At 40.4% G+C, this 17,343-nt stretch overlaps 1 protein-coding gene across 1 annotated transcript; it reads right to left on the bottom strand.

Moving 5' to 3' along the window:
* Positions 1–624: 624 nt before the first annotated feature.
* On the bottom strand, positions 625–17,134 carry tti1 (TELO2 interacting protein 1). The gene is made up of 14 exons (XM_058644164.1): positions 17,003–17,134; positions 15,767–16,506; positions 15,239–15,576; positions 14,861–15,143; positions 13,845–14,022; positions 12,981–13,276; positions 11,252–11,668; positions 10,633–10,792; positions 10,383–10,550; positions 10,100–10,251; positions 9,264–9,404; positions 8,623–8,827; positions 1,943–2,030; positions 625–1,233 (listed from the first exon to the last, which is right to left on the bottom strand). Exons 2-14 carry the CDS (start codon positions 16,490–16,492, stop codon positions 1,014–1,016), a joined length of 3,372 nt encoding a protein of 1,123 aa, XP_058500147.1. The 5' UTR covers positions 16,493–16,506; positions 17,003–17,134; the 3' UTR covers positions 625–1,013.
* Between the last annotated feature and the right edge of the window lie 209 nt (positions 17,135–17,343).

Here is a 17,343-nt window from a genome sequence, read left to right as displayed (position 1 = left end):
AAAAAAGTCATAGTATAGTATGTCGTCCAAAGTTTTACAAAAAAGTCATAGCATAGTATGTCTTCCAAAATGTGACAAAAAAGTCAAAGTATAGTATCTTGTCCAAAGTTTGACAAAAAAGTCATACTATAGTATGTTGTCCAAAATGTGCCAAAAAAGTCATAGTATGTCATCCAAAGTTTGTCAAAAAAGTCATAGTATAGTATGTCATCCAAATTTCAGTTTAGTAAGTCGCCCTAAAATTGACAAAAAAGTCATAGTTTAATATGTCGTCTAGAAATTGATAAAAAAGTCATAGTTTAGTATGTCGTCCAAAATGCAACATGAGTGACAGAGACTGAAGAATTTTGGGCCCTCATGCAGATTCGAACAAACAAGGTTTTGATCTGAAGTCAAACACTATAGCATTGCACCAGTCTGTTACACATAAAGGCTAACATAGGCTTTTTGCATGAATGGGGTGAAGTCTGCGATCTCTGATTGCCTTGTTTAAAGGTGTAATAGAGATGGACATGAAGGCTCTCTGTTCTAAGCCACTCCCACCAGAGGTGCATGCAGCTTCATGACACAGAACCTCACACAGAACAATTTAGAGGAAGGATGTTGAATAATAGAAGGAGAAAATAGAAAATAAGATTTATTGAGAATATGGAATTTTTTTTAGGAAGTCCAGAAATAACATGAGAAGAAATATTGCATTTACAGTACATGTCACTGCCTTGACGGGAAATGAAAAACAGAGGAACTGCCAAAGTCTCCTAATACAGCAGAGCTGTCAGAAGTGTTCCTGGTTTCAACACCTGCAGCACGAGTGTGAACAGCAGCAGAGATGCTTCACTGACATTTTCCCTTTTCACCCCGCTGCTTATCCGAGCCGTGTACACCACAGACATTATCACAGCCTCATCTAACGGCTGCTTCCTTCTGCACGGTTGTCAGATATTTATTCCGTTAACTGACTTGTTTGAGTGAATGGTTCAAAAAGCTGTCAATCACCATCGATCATCAGCTCATTAGCTGATTTTCTGGTCGACTGTCACAGAAACCGAGTCAAACTCCTCCCTCAGTAGTTTCAGCACGTTGTCCGAGTACTCGTCTCTCGGTCTGTCCATCCCGCTCAGCTGCACAGGCTGGAGGTCAGGGTGTGGCGGCGTGTAGGAAAATGGACAATGCAGCTCATTTAGAGTGAACCAGAAAGTGTCCGCATCCACCTGGATTAAGTGTCGGAAAACGCTGCAAAAAAGAGCAAAAGAAGCATAGGAGGAGGAGGATTAGCTCAGGTCTGCTGAGGTACATCATTTAATTTGTGTAGAGGAAGAAAACTCCTTCCTGTAATCCAAAGTGACAACATAGTGGGTTATCTGCCTTTAGTGTGTTGTCCTACTGTTTTGACTGTGAAGCTCATTAACTTACCCACCTATTGAAGGCACAGTAAAAAGCCTTCAGGTTGTTTTAATTAGCACCCCATAAGAGGCTGAACACAATAGTCCTGATTGTTTCATTTGAAGGACATCTAAAATTGTATTTAAGGTTTGATATTACTGTCCACATACAAAAAGATAAACATGAAACGTCCTTCAGAAATCACAAATCCATCCAAACCTCAGTTCTCTTAGCCTCTTTCTCACTCTCTTTTATACCATATAGCATTACAGTAGTTGTTGCCTTTTTGAGGCTACTACTGATAAAACTGCAGTGTGTAACTTACAAAAAAATAAGCATTTTTATATTAACTAGTCATTACGGTTGCAAAATATAAGGACTTTGAAATCAGGATGTACAGCATTGAGTGGTTTCCCAATCATCCTCCCTTTCACTGAACAGTCATTCCCTGGTATTAGTTGTAGGTGTTTTACTCGACCATGATAACAGCAGTATCAAAAACTGTTGAAAAGTTGAGTGATGATTAACATCGACGCTGTGAGCTACAGTGACGTGTTACCTTAGACAAGCCTCCTGCAGTGGGATGGGTTGTCTGCAGCTCAGGTAGGGCAGACAGGCCTCACAAACAGCATCCAGATCTGTCTCACCTGGAAAAAAAACAAAAAAAAAACATATGCAGTGTTCATCCTCTGCTCTGTACAAGGCCAATTGTGAAATATATAGCACACGCTTATTTTTTAACAAATTTATAAATATATACATGACAAAATTGGTCATGTGGTTTTGCTAAACACAGCCTTGCATGTTTACCATGTTGTTTTTTCCCCAGAAGCACAAGAATAAGAAGAATATTATTAATTAGCCTTGACATTTCTTCAGTGTTTTGTTTCCACAAATCCAACTGAACATACAAAAGATATAAGATATGTAAACCCAGGTCCCCGCTCATGGCAATGCTTGGTAAAACAAAAGGATAAGAGAAGATGAAAGAGAGGAAAGAAATAGATCGTTTCTGGACTTTTCTAACTCCTAATGAGCTGCAGGAAACTGCTGAGATGGCTGAGGAAAAAAGATTTCATAGCAGGCTGTTTCCACATCTCTGGATTTCACACCTGAGAAGCCACCTTCGTTTCCCTTTCCTTTCTCACCGACTGTAACTTTTATAACCATGCCAGCTCACGCTCCCTCCATGCTCTCCAATTCTTTCCACACTGTCATCTCTTCTCTCTTTCTCTCTCCATCCTTCTTTACCAGCAGACCTTTAGTGATTCTCTGAGCTGCAAACCCAGCTGCCTTTCAAGACCCATTTCAAAACATGCCTCTCTAACGCTCTGCTTACTCTATTTTTCAATTCAACCCACACTCAGCTTGAACCAGGCCTGCTCACTGTGTGTTAAGAATAAAAGCATCAGTGCACATTTCAGAGCGAAACCAGATTATTTAGCAACTGCTTTTATCCCTTTTCTTCCCCCCTCTCTGCTGCGGCACTCCTGGCATGTCCCCTTTTGTGGAATCAAGGTGCTTGGAGGGCAGCGGTGAGAAATACTAGACCGGAAATAACCAGGTGCTGTTGGAATCTGTGCTAAAAGAAAAACAGGGTGGAATTGATACTGAGGCTACAATTAGAGCTGAAACAAATTATTTGCTTCAGTCCGTTGGCATCTCTGTCTGAGACTGAGGCTTGGTAATTGGCTTGCTGCAGGCGTCCCAGAGGTAAGCTGTAGCCAAATCGGTATTCACACGAGTAAGGCTGCAGCCGCCGACTGTTTCTCTCCTGCTCTTTCACATTCTCTCCATTTCCAACACCAAATCTCCTTGTTTCTGATCTGAGGGAAAACAGCCATTAACTGTCACTATGAAAGACCTTACAAAGCAAGGACTGGACCTTTTCTTTCGATGTCATTCAAGAGGATTTTCTTTTTTAGTATGATCCTTTCATATGAGGGTTGTAACTAAACCACAGTCAGTGAGAGTGAGAGAGATGCTGCTGCAGGTTTGAAGTGAGCATGCAACTGGTGTAGACTTAACTACTACATTTATCAGCAGATCAAGAATATTTTAATCATCCTTATTTTCTTTTCTTTTCTGGGACTGGAGATGAGGGAAAGCACAGAAACACAGACAGTAAAACTCTTGAGCATATAATGTCTCTGACAAGTGAGCGGCATCTCCAGATTCACAAATGTTGGGTGTCCCTGTCCTTATAGTGTCAGACTAGAGAGAGAGAGAGGGAAACTAGTGCAGACAGATACATTATTTGACAAAATATGGAACAGAGCGGATTATGAGCCATAACAGAGGCCTCAAGACTGAGTGTGACCTCAACTGACCTGAGCTGACATAGTTTGTTTCAGTTATTAGCCATATTATATATGGGATGCACACAAAAAGACACAGTGGCCAACCAGGACAAACCATTCATAAATCAGGATATAAACACTGAGCGGAAGCTTTAAGAATGACTTAATCCTGAGGGGAACATGAATGTCTGTGATAAAAATTTCATGGCAATCCATGATTCAACACTTGGCACGCCATTTCAATAAAAGCCAATACAGTATAAGTAGACCTCGTGGCCATGGGATTATTAATGTCATGAGACTTTATCTTGTGGGAAACATAGAGTAGATATACGAGCAAAATTTCATTCAGCTTTCATGAAAAGGTTGCTGGTATATTTCAGGTTTGACCCAAGTGGTGAAGCAGAGAACCATCAGAATCATCAGTGGAGCGATACCTCTACGCTTAAGACTGACTCCTCCAAAATGGCCCCTTACTTTATGAACGTTTCTTTAATCTGTGTTTCACTCCTCAAACACCATGGCCTTGAGTACAATTATTCATACGAACTTCATTTCTTAGCAGATTGTGGTCTGCTTTCTCTACTATAACAAGTTAAAATGCGTGCTGTTCTTTATGGTATAATCTTCTCATTACATGTATATATCAGCTCATAACTTTGCCCAATTTAAATGCTATCCTATTGTGTTCTAGATTAAATAAATGTGAACGAACTAAATGCATCATTCAAATGGGATAATTAAACATAGACTTAGAAGATATTCATGCAGGAACTAACCTTTAATTATCTCGAATGACAAACAAAATGCATTTTCACTACTTTGTTGACTGTGATTCAGGTTTTGGATAAAGAAGGGTGAGGAGAAAAACAAACAGGGAAAGAAATGACAGAAGGGAACTTAGTGCAAAAGGTCACAACTGCCATCACCATTTTTAGTTATTTATTTTAAATTGAACATAACATTAAATTTGGAGGATTTTCACCATTGACTTGTGCTCACATGTGATGGCAACAACTATTTTCTTAAGTGAGCATCCAGTATAGCATAGCCAACCATATTGTTAAATGGATATGGATCATGACAGCTTATCCAAACAGTTGTTTAGAACCTTGGACACCAACCTGATAGGAAACTAATAAGGCTGGAGTTCATTACCTCAGGTTTCCTCACTGTGGATTTGTGAAAACATTTACATTTTTTTTTTAAATTATCAATATACAATATATATGAAGGATCCCGAGGCAGAGAAGCACGAGGGGATTGGACACAAACAGAATTGGTTATTAGGATTCTATCACGACTGGACCGCTTACAAACAGCCTGAGGCTGCTGTGGTCAACATAGTAGTTTTTATGATGTGCGCATTTACATATCCTGAAGACATGAGGCGACATTAGAACGGTTTTTCTGGACCCCAGTGTTGGCCCAACATTCAGGCAAAACAAGTCGCCCTTTAGTTTGCTAAATGCTTAAACTAGTACTGCAGAAGAAGTAAACAGTGGTCTAATTAAGTCACAGAACCAACACGGCGGGCTAAATTGGGCTAAAAAGCTTTACAGAGTGCAATCAGGCTTTTTCTCCAATCATATTTTATGTATGATATATTCAGGGAGTTTCGAATCAGGTTTGTGTCCAGGGCAGGCATAACAAAGCTCTCTGCCTCTGTTGCTTTGGTAACGATGCAGACGTACCCATGTTTGTGTTTGCAGATTTCAGACAAATGTTTTTTCTTGTTTGTTTGTTTGTTTGTTTGTTTGTTTGTGCTGTTCACAACTTTCTATAATAAAATGTGGATGTGTTTTTTGGGCTGTACGTCAGTGCAACTGTGCCTTTTGTGTTGAATATTTCCATAAATTCTTTGACCATGAAGTGACATTTTGCTAGGGGTTGTATTTGATGCTTTTACTGTCTTAATTCTTTATTTTGACAAAGGCAATAAGGTGAGTGACTCACTCTCCCACTGTGAATCCAATCTATGGATCGCCAACTGATTTCGGGGCAGTGTGTTGGGTTAGGGTTAGGGTTAGCCTATTTTACAATCAGCCTTGTAAAAACTGATTCAGTTTTTCATTGAAACTTGACAAGTATCTATTTTTCTAGCGCAGCAGCTTTAAAAATGCACTTACAAAAAAACCCCAAGCAAATCAGACTGCGATTTATCAAATGTGATTGGTGGGAGTCGTCTCGCTGATCACATTGGTCAGTTGCAACAAAGTTTGGAGCAAAAACTCCCTTTGCACATTTGAACTGTAAAACTCTGTCTTTTTCAATCACGGGGGAGTGCACTGAGGTGAAGAAGTTCAGGCAGAGTGCACCAAGATGCCGGAGAGAGATTTTCAGCTCAGGAGAGACAGATGGCGAGAAGTCATCAAACAGGACAGATGCCGATTTGAAGAATCTGCTGCTGCCTCTGTCTCTGTCATGCTTTTTTTGTCTGGTTCTTTTTGGCGTTATTAACAGCTGATCTAAACATTGCTATAGGGGTTTGTGATGAGTAGTGTTGGGTGTGTGTGCATTCTTCAACACTGCTTGCCTATCTGCGAAAGTCACCACACTCCACTGCCTCAACTATCTTCCCCTCTGCAGGAAGAGAGCGATTACAGAAGTTTACAGTAAACAAGGTTCTCTTGTGATGACATCAGTTCAAAAGTTTTTTTATTTATTTTTTTCTTTTTGAAAAATCTCAGATTTTATTTAAAAAAAATTTTTTTTAATTCTCTGCTACCCATGCACTTCTGTCCACATCGCTGCTAATTCTGCTGCTGCCCTCGGGGATTCCTGCAGACAGCCATGCTATGGCTATGACACATGCTGTCACCAGCCGCTATCTTTTCATCTGTCAGTGATGAGCTTCAGCAGGAGGGTGTGACATGTGTGTGAGGTTCACACCATCACCAAGGTAACACTGTAGATGACACACCACTACGTTGAAATCGAGTCAGAGGTTTTTATGGTTGTGCACAGTAAATAAACACCTGTCCCACCCAATAAAATCAGATATTTACCCAATATCTCCTATTAAAATAATAATTTCTGACATTTTTATTTAAAAAAAAAAACCTTTAAGTCATGCGTCGTCTGAATCTGATCTGTACTGATTTATCATTTATGAACCTGCCAACCAGCTCTTACAAGCTCACTGTCCTTAACAACAAGAGGTAATTGCAATTAAAGGGACGTTTTAACACTAATTCTCATTGCTGATTAAAATACCACCATCTCAACCTGCTCATAGATCGCCACAGAGAAGAGTGATCACACTCTCCAATTGCATCGCTTGCTCTTAGTTCCACTTTAAGTACCGTATTTTCCTGTGAGTACTTTTATGAGTATCCTTGTGTGCTGGAAAATTGGAGCGATCTGAGCTCAGTATGACTGAGACAGGGTTGTCACTGCTAAATAAACATAATGACTGATGAAAAATGAGACAAGCAGTCATAATTACATCACCGGTACCACATTGGCATCGAGTCCCCAGACTGTTCTGCATGAACATTTATAATTATGATAACAATGCAATTCCAAATACAACGTACACGGCACGACAACAGAATTTCTGAGCTCATCCATTAAACATCCCTCTTCCCTGTTGCATCTTGACGTGCTGATTTATGAGCAAATTTAACAGCATTTCTTGCTCAATTCTACTTTGCAGTGGCAAAACTATTGGATTCAGTAGCATCCTGGTCTATTGGCTGACCAGTCTACTGCATCCAAGTAGTGCTACAGCTTTGAAATGATTGTATTGTGTGATTTTATACAAGACAAAATGCATGTGCTGTATATCTGCAGAGGCCCCGTGGTTACCAATACTAAAAACAACACTGACTAAAGAAAAAGGATTGGAAAAATACGAATGGTTTCTCGATTGATGAAAACCACAGCATCAACAAACACCAATAAGAACCTTGAGACAATGAATTTCACAGAGCGATGAACTGAATTTCAATTTTCCACAATCAAATTTTCAAGATGCAACATGTTTCTCATTTCTTTCAGGTCCTCAAAAAAAAAGAAGCAGAGCAGAGCAGAGGACTTGAGATAAATACTAACTCATGCTGCATTACCTCCTCTACCCTGTTCACACTGTGATGAAAAACTGCCATCTTGTGGTTAAATACAGTCACTGTCTTGATGGAAATCTGAATGTCCAATGTGAGATTGAACAGAGCTACACTGGTCCTACTGTATCCTGACTCTGGCTCTGCATCTATAGACCAACACAAAATGTGTAAATTTCCCACTTCTAAACAAAAAGTAAGAGATGGTAATCTGAATGCTTGTAGTGTACTATCTTTTGTGGTGATAATATATGAATATACAAATATACAGTATATTGATGTTTAAAAAAAAACAATATTGATCTTGTGCATGTAAATGTCTCACTATTTGTTTCTTATTACATGGTTTATTTACTGTTTCACTCCAATTACTCAGCAGAGCAACTCTGTCATTACACACACACAATAACACTGGCCTTGTAAGGACCAGTGGTCCTTGTGGAGACCAAAACCTGGCCCTAACAACAAGGCGTAACCTTATTTCTGAAGAACTGGTTAAATTTAAGGCTACAATTTGAACTGTAGTTAGGTTAAGGGAAGGCATTAACAGGTTATTTTTAAGGTTTGGGATACCATTTTTCTACACTGTCTAGGGCTGTAGCTAACGATTATTATCATAATCTAAAGAATCTGTCGATTAACGGAGTACTTGTTTGGTCCATAAAATGACCGAATAGTTTGACAGGTGTTAACCAAACCTGTAAATGATGACGTTCTCTAATGCCCTGTTTTGTCCACAAACCAAAATAATTCATAATGTTTTAATGATTTCTTAGCAAAGAAAGCAGCTGAAAAATCTGAATGCTTCCCTTACAGTCCTAAAGCTGTCTAACGTACCAGAGTCTGTGTGTGTGTGTGTGTTCGTATTCACTTACCCAGATCCAGCCTCTGGCACAGTGAACCCAGTCCCTGCAACACTGCCAATTGCAGTTTGTAGGCCACCGTGTGCAGGTAGATGGGTCCGGCCTTAGCACTAATAGGAGCCTGTCGAATCAGTGAGGAGCTCAATCTTGGAAGAACCTCCTTAGAAACCCTTCTCCTAAGGAAGTCACCACACGTCTCACCCAGGGTGCACAGCATCTGGCAGAGACACTCAGCGTGTAAGGTGCAATGTGTGCAGCAAGTGTGACAAAATCGTTTTCATAAACAGTGGACAAAAAACTGCTATAGTGATTTTAAACGTTGCAAGTGAATTACGAACTGTTACGAAGAAAATATACAGAAGTCGTCAAAAGGAAAACAGTTTGTGATTTGCTTTGAGAGATTAAAGAGAGATTAAGATGAAGTGATCATCAGTGTTCATTCAATTAGTTCTGAATGTTTTGAAAATCACAGTATGACAGTTAACCAACACGACCAACACTTATGAAAACTAATGTAAAATTCAGCTGGTAAAATAGGATTTACATGGCACATAAACACCTGATCCAGATAAAACGTCACATTAGATGAAGTTAGATGACATTTTTTTTTTTTTAGCCATAATTACTATTGACGGAAGCTGCGGTTTACACACCCTGAACGCTCTGAGGACCGCTAAAGGGTCATCAGCTGTCAGTCTCTGTAGGAGGGCAGGCCAGCAGCGATGAGCCATAGGCAGCAGTTCATCCTCCTTTTCACTCAGCACACACACACACAGCTCCAGCACATCCAACACCTGAAGATGTAGAGACATTATTTTATACAATGAATAAGCAGCCTTTAGGTGATAGAGACTTTCTTCAATAACTTCATTCATCAACAGTTAAATGTCTTTAACATAACACAAACAAAAAAAATCGGATTCAAACAGTCTCTACGGGTGGTTTTATGTGTTTCAAACTTTCTGAATAAACAAATAATCTCCAGCTTATGAAGATTTTTAAGTGGCATTTTACTGGCAGTAACTCATAATGAGGTTAGTGTGGTTTAGCAACTCAGTTTTATTGCTCATTTAACAGCCAACAAAGGAAACAAGAACCAAGAAAATCACACACTGTGCTGCAAATTCCTCATGTCAGCAGCAAGTCACTAATTATTATTGTATATGCGTTAGCCAGTGGTTAACTGGCTACCTCATGTGGGCCCAATCTGTCAACAAAGCCATGACAGGCTAAGGACTATAGTCTTTGTGCTCTACTAAGCACTAATTGGACCGGAGTCCCAGCCAACTGCCAAATCTATAGTTTTGAAAAAGAACAACACAGAGCTGCTGTAGCCCATGTGTGGTTGGGAGATCAGTCACACCGATGCATTAGAAACTCAAGTACATATATATCACTGCAAAAGTTCCCTGTAAACAATCATCGCTAAGATTCTTATCTTCAGAATTAAAGGTCCATTTCACATTACATCCTGCTGCAGACACAGTACCTTGAGACGGAGTCTGAGGCTGGGATCAGACAGCAGATGAATGCAGCGCTCCATCACGTCTTTGCTGATCCTCAGGTGAGAGGGAAGCTCTGCTTTCACATCAGGAGCCTCCATATCTCCACTGTCCTCACACTCCACAGGAGGAGGGACCTCTATATTAACAGTCAATGTAAAGTCAGATAGTTAAGTTGGTAATGGATAAACCCAACAAACACTCAGGTAAATCTATAATATAATAGTTAATATGATCATCTTGTTTTGCCCTTGAAAGACTAAATATTACCAAGATCCTCAGTGTTGTCCTCTTCTATTCCAATGCCCTCTGCCAGCTCTCTCTGTTTACAGTAATCCAGCAGGAACTGACGGATGTCAAGGACTTCCTGGTCAGTTGAGGTTTGCTTGGATGTGGCAGACTCATTTGTCCTGGTACAACTGGAGGGAAACCACCTTGCTATAGGAGGACAGAAATAGCTAAGACCATTTTTCTTTATTTTGTATAGTTTCACCCTTTAACAACACTCTTGAAGACGTACCCAGCGCCCTCATCAGTGCGTGCAGCACAGAGCAGAAGAGGGCAGCTGTGTGGTCGTAGCTGAGATCCAGAGCCATCAGCACGTCCTGAACGATGTCCCCGACCAGCGGTAGCAGACTGCAGTCAGAGTGAGTCAACATCACTGTCAGCACGCGTGGAGCCTGGCCAACAAGACAGAAATATGAAGAAACACATGGTCAGGGCCTTAAAAATTTTCTACACCCACAGTACCTGAACAATAATTTAATAGCTTCCCTAAATCCGAAAATACAATCTCTTGAATGAAAACACATTAACTTTAAATGAGTGGAACAGCAGTTGATAACATCACGCTTTCAAGTGAGAAGATGTGTTTGGCAGTTGGTTATCAGCATAAAAAAAACTGTGAAGAAATCAATTCATTTGAAAAAAAAAATTAATTAAGCCACCTTAATTAATTTAAAAAGCAAATATCCAAAATATTCACAGTAAAAATTTATTTATTTCTCTTTCTGCATTTGTGTTTTGGCCACCTGCTCCAAAACCGTAATGTAACAAATAATTGCTTTGTTAAACTGTCCTAAAGAAAGAAAGAAATTCTTCTGCTTTTGTTGTCCTTTTGTTGTGTGAGCTTGCTTTACCTGTGGATGCTGATTGAGCCTCTGCAGGTTGAGGGAGATGTCATTGAGCAGATAGTCTGAGTTTTCATTGATCAGCTCCTTCAGTGAGGGGTAGCCACAGGCTTTGCTGATGTCCCACATGGAGCCCAGCGCTGCCTGGCTGACCAGTAGTGTCTCCTCCCCTGCTTTCTCCAAGACAGGGTACAGCGATGTCATCAACAGGGGCCGGAAGTCACGACCGAGAGCCTGAGAAAAGCAGCCGATGCCCTCAAGCTGGATACACAGTTGCCAGATGTTGCTGTTGAGCTGGTGGATTGTGGAGGTCGATGATGAAGGAGATGAGGAGCCAAACGAGGAGGGAATCACTTGGAGAGAGTTTACATTGATGTTACTGATGTCACTGTTGGAAATGGAGAGGAGTCTGGGTGGGCTGAGCAACTACAAGAAGAAAGAGGCCAAAGGTCATTGTCATATAGAGCACAACAGAGAAATATATGTATATATATATATACACATGTGTATATATATATATATTTTTTTTTTTTTTTTTTTAAATGTCCAGTATCCAGATTATTGTATCCTCAGGTACATAATACATCTGGATTTACTTGAGTTTTCTTATAAAAATTAAGAAAACTACAGCAATATTAAAAAAAAAAAAAAAAAAAATCTACACTTTTTAGGAGGAGAAAATGAAACTTAGAGGGACAGCTTGTAGAATCCATCCGTTCTGGCTTGAAAGTCGTACTGTAATAATGCTTTCTCAACAGTTATATTAGTGTACACAGCTAAATGCCTGTAGATTGTACCATTTTCACATTTATTTTCATTTCTATTCATGAGCATAAATAATCTGACTAAGGGAGGAAACACAGAAACAACCTCTACAATGGCCAACCTTCCTTCTACTGTATGTTATATATTTCTGTGTATCATATCCTAGTTTGTAACGTGTGTCCAGAGTTCACATTTCAGCTGGCACAGAAAAACAGAAAGTTTATCTACAAACTGAAATGGAACTGTATCTGTGTCGGCTCAGTAATCCTGCAGAGAAAATTCAGAGCAGTGAGTTGAAACCCTGGAGCAGCTTTGAGGAGCTTGCACTGAGGCCACAGCACAATGTGCATGGGTTTCTCAGTGATGCCTGGAGCGCGTAGTTTAGAGTGGAGAGATCTGACAATAATCAAATTCCAATGCGGCATGAACTCTGCAATAATCTGCAAAAGGGAGGCGATTATCACACTTGGGTAGAAAATATTCGCAAAAATACAAAATGAGATGTTAAATAGCAAAGTATGACTCCGTCATTCAGACCATGGAGAGTAGACTCATCTGTTTCATGTGATGATCATTCACAGAGAATTTACTGATGGACAAATTCAGCTGCTGATGCAACATTCACTGCCCATAGAATCTATTCCCACATCAAATTATGAAGTACTAGTATAATAAATGGAGTAAAGGGAGTAGTTTAGGTATGGAAGATTTTTTCACTTCCAGGCTTTAAGCTAAGAAAGTGGTTCCCAAACTTTTCACAGTCCACAAGCCTTTAGACATTTGATCTCCAGCTAATCACTTGTAATTTGTTAGTAGCACACATACACTAAGCATCCAACTCCTTCTTTAATACACGTTTAATACAAGCTATGAATTGACTGAAGAAACCAGGTTAAACTTTTGCCACAATACACCTGAAATCATTTGATACAGTGCAAAGACCACAAAACATTAAAACTCAAACGGTCCTCACCTGTTGATCCTGTCGGTCTCTATCTGTCTCTTCACTGACAGTAATCAGGTGCCAGTTGTTCAGACTGATGTATTCTTCCATGACAGACACCACTGCAGCTTCAAGGTCTTCCTTTAAGGTGGCAGAGCATCCATCTCCCTCACCCCGCAAACCCTGACTCTCTGTTGCCACGCCGATGCCTGCGGCACCCCTGACGATCTCATTCAGCACCATGGCAGCCTGCTTCCTGTATGATGAAGACTGGCGGTACAGATCCAGAAAGTGATCAGTCAGTAGGTAAATGTTGCCATAGAAACCTAAAGGTAGAAATAGGGAAAGTTACTTGTATGTCTGGCATGAGATCTATCAATAATATTATACAACATATTATGTCATAAAATGTAGCCAGCTTTAATCCATAAGCCTTTGCATGTGTGACATCCTTTACATTTTTAACGTCCAGTGTGTTAGAATTAGTGACATCTGAAGGTGAAAGTAGAGACTGCAACAAGCAAAGGACGACTCTCTTCACCGAAGCACATTATAAAACTCTGGATTTAAACAACTCTCTCCAGCCTTTCTGCTGTTTCATCCTTCTTTGATTGTATATGTATCAGGTTTACGTAGGTGGAAACTAATGGCTTATTCTAAGGCTACTAAAACCAAACACTTAGTTTAAAGCAGTTATACATTTATATAAACATACTCATGGGTAGAATGTTCACCTTCTGCCCAAAAAGACATCATAAATGTTACAACCTAGACCTCTAGCTGCCATATGTATACATATTCTTTATTCAAATATTAAGTACTGCTATGTATGCATGATGACTATAAGAAGAGATGATTTTTAATAAAGTCTGTCATATTGAGCAGAACTCATACCTAACGTCCGGCAGATCTCCATGAGCACAGATAAAATCTTCTCATCAGTGAAGTAGAGAAAATGCTTCCTCTGTATGTGAGCGGTGTAATAATCAGGGGCACTGGAACTCGTTTCTATGGAAGAGCTGTGGCTCCTTTCTTCGACGATGCAAACATCCATCACATCCAGTTCCAGCACCTGTCAAATCATAGCAGCGTGATTGTTGGGATTCTGACAATGTGGGGAGTTGTCAGACTTGTAACTTCTCTTGACTTAAAGTTTGAGGAACAAAGAGCAGGCAAAGTCAGACGTCATGAAGGTTTCACATGAAAGTGAATTACTGTAAAAATGTAACCCTGAATTAACTGAATAAATCGGTAATTAGTCACATTTGCTGCCACTTAAGTTATACAACAGTAGACTGCCAGCAATCACTGTTAAATCCACAGTGGTTTGTGTTCACGACCCTTATGTGGAGGATAAAGTGGTAGAAGATAAATGAATGAATGTGTTGTGGGGCCACATGGCAGTGTAATAGTGCTCCGGTTTCCTCCCACAGTCCAAATTAATGCAGATGTTAATTGGACACTCTAAAGTGACCGTAGGTGTGAATGTGAAAGTGAATAGAGTCTCTGTGTGTATCCTGCTTTTAGCCCTTTGTCAGCTGGGATTGGTTCCGGCAGCCCCCATGACCCTCATGTTAGCTATGGGGAGACGTTTGTCCGTCTCATGCACTTGTTTATGTATGTAACCATGAGGATATTCAGCCCGAAAAGTTTAAAACTAAACCACTATGTCATAATAACGAAGACAAGTTAAACAAATCTACCCCAACATGTTAATACACAGAAAAGTGCAGGATTGCACATTTTACACATATTTCTATACACATAGGAAGTGTCTCAGAAGAAGCTAGCAGAACTATAAATGCATTTCAATTACCAACAAATTTAAACAACCATAACCAAGATTTACCTCTATTTACCATTAACACAGAATTCTGATATTTATTCTGATACATGTCGGAAAACATTACCTGCATCAAAGCTTTAGAAATTCTCTCCAGATGTGCAGCTGAGTTTAGCACCACACAGACGAGTGGCCCCAGGACCTTTAAATAACCCAGGAACACATTGAGGACAAACAGTTTCTTCTGGTCATCAGAGGTCCTCATCAGTCTGGGAAGGGAGGTGGCCAAAGAGTGGAGATTCTCTGAGAGCACGTCAGTGAAGGTGTGAGTAGAGCTGGTCATATCCCCGCTGCTACTATTGAGGCTGCTTTGATTCCTCTGCGATACGTCCCTGAGGATAACCTCACATCTAGAGGAGAGGAGGAAAGAGGAGTTTCAATAAACAAAATTAGATTGTGCTTTGTTCTTATTGGAAAAAAAACAAAAGTATCTGTTAAATCAGACCTCTCTCTGACTCTGGGCTCCTCATCATTGACTGCTCCCACCAGTGCCTCCAAGAGCAGCCCCACACACTCTCCCAGTGAGTGACTACACCTGGCCAGCAGGTGGTCAGCCAGCTCCACTAGCTCCAGCCGAACCCTCCAGTGCCTATGGGCTGAGGTGCATGAGATGATTTTCTTGAGCAGCACAGAAAGTTTCCCCACTGTGCTTTTAACCCAGTCTTGTGTTCGTGGGACCATCAGCTGTGCAATTCTGCCCAGGTCTGATGAGGGAGTCTTCAGGGGCTGACTGGCCTGAAGCTGGACATCTTCCAACACAAGCCGCACAGCACTTGACCAAAACTATATAAAGAAAAAGGGAAAAAGGTGATCTGGTACGGTTATCACTAATGAAAATAATCCTTAGTTGCAGCCTAAATAACAAATAATTATACCTATAACAGCATGTATGATTGTGTGAAATTCAGTCAAAGCTTGCACTGATTTAAACTGGATGCAAATAAGAAGCAGAGTATGGTTTGCAATACTGTACCTTAATGGCCCTGACTGTGACTGCATGGCCTTGTCTCGGATCTCCTGTAATAATCCTGGTTACAGCCATGGAGATTCCAGGTAAGAATGAAGCCATGGCGCTGCCTATAGCATGTTGCTCCACTGAGGATGGGACTACATGCTCCTGAGTGCAGTCACACTGCAGAGTTAAAGCCTGGAGACACTTAAGTGCTGCTGCCTGAATATCTCGAGATTTCTCCTTCTCACCTAAAGCCAGCAGCAGTGAAACTGCTGCGCCCAGTCCAGGCAGCATGATCGGTTCAAAGAGTTTGAAGACTATGTCACCATAAGCAGCATGAAGCAGGGCGTCCAGGCACTTCAGCACTGCCAACTTCAGCTCCTCTGACGTATCAGCAGGTTTACCAGGGTCAGTTGGAGAGCAGAGGCAGAGGCAGAGCTCTGAGAAAAGGCCGTGGAGTGTGTCCCAGCTCTGGACACAAGTGTTCTCCAGGATGTGGCTCATGGTCTCAGCCACAGCCTGCACCAGTTTGTCCTTCTTGGGACCAGGGACTTTAAGGACAAAGCGAAGAGGGAAAAGGACATACTCTTGGAGCTGCTGCAATGTGGCATCATTGACTTCTTTTACCTGGCTGCTCAGAGTCTTAACATTGCTGACAGAGGGCTCTCGGGTCAGGAGGACACAGTTCGGGCGCAGGTAGGCAAAAGCAATCTTTGGATCACTGATTTGAGACATTGTTAGAGGCATCACAGCAAAGGTCACTATAGAGAGGGAGTGAAAGAAAAATAATAATATATTTGTTATTACACGTCTATTAAATCACTGTAAAACAGAATTAAACCAATGTTTAATTAAACATTTAACATATATGTTCTTCAATATATTTGCATATTTTTCAAATGCTTGATGACTTTACGATGGGCAATGTGCAACTAGTGGTATAAAGTGTGTGTTCTTGCATGTATGTGGTCAAGTATGTACTATGACATATGTATTTTCTGTATGTGTCCAAGACAAATTTTCTTCTGGGATTTTAACTTGTGGTACCAAAAAGTGTAAATTAGCAAAAAACAATGCTGCTTTAATGCTTCACTATTACAAATCAATTGCTAAAAAAGATTTAGATTAATAAACAGGCACACAAAATTAGAATAACATAACACCTTAACCATCGATGTGGTCAGTTATCTACTAACAGCATTTAGCTGCTTAATGTGCACTGACCGCGGTACTAGCGTCAACAAACAGGCAACCTACCTTCAAATCAAGGCGATCTACTGACCAGACAACAACACAACAAAAATATTCTTAACATATAAAAAAAACTATATCTACACATGATTTAGTCAAAGAACTCTCGTTGAATGTGACATCACAATACGGCGTTGGCGTCGCTTTTCTGTGACGTAAGCATAATGATTTCTTGGATTGGCGCTCTATCTTCAAAATAAAAGCACGTACGGATTCAGTGTGGAAAAGTGATTATTTTATGCTTATTTATTTTTGCCTTAAATTCATCGGAGAAATCTTTGAATTCTGACACGTAATCGCAACACTATGTATGAAACACGTATGCTAGTGTTTTTGATTCCCGATCA

The sequence above is a fragment of the Solea solea genome, chromosome 11 (genome assembly GCF_958295425.1).
Source record: "Solea solea chromosome 11, fSolSol10.1, whole genome shotgun sequence".
Classification (NCBI taxonomy): domain Eukaryota; kingdom Metazoa; phylum Chordata; class Actinopteri; order Pleuronectiformes; family Soleidae; genus Solea; species Solea solea.
Note: the sequence above shows the minus strand (reverse complement) of the source record. Positions and strands in the feature narration are given on the sequence as shown.

Coding starts and splice junctions, on each gene's coding strand:
- tti1 (XM_058644164.1), bottom strand. CDS start 16,492: ATGCCTCTAACAATGTCTCAAATCAGTGATCCAAAGATTGCTTTTGCC. Junction 8,828..9,263: donor CGGTCCTCAGAGCGTTCAGG/GTGTGTAAACCG, acceptor TGTCTCTGCCAG/ATGCTGTGCACCCTGGGTGA. Junction 1,234..1,942: donor CTGCAGGAGGCTTGTCTAAG/GTAACACGTCAC, acceptor TCTTTTTTGCAG/CGTTTTCCGACACTTAATCC.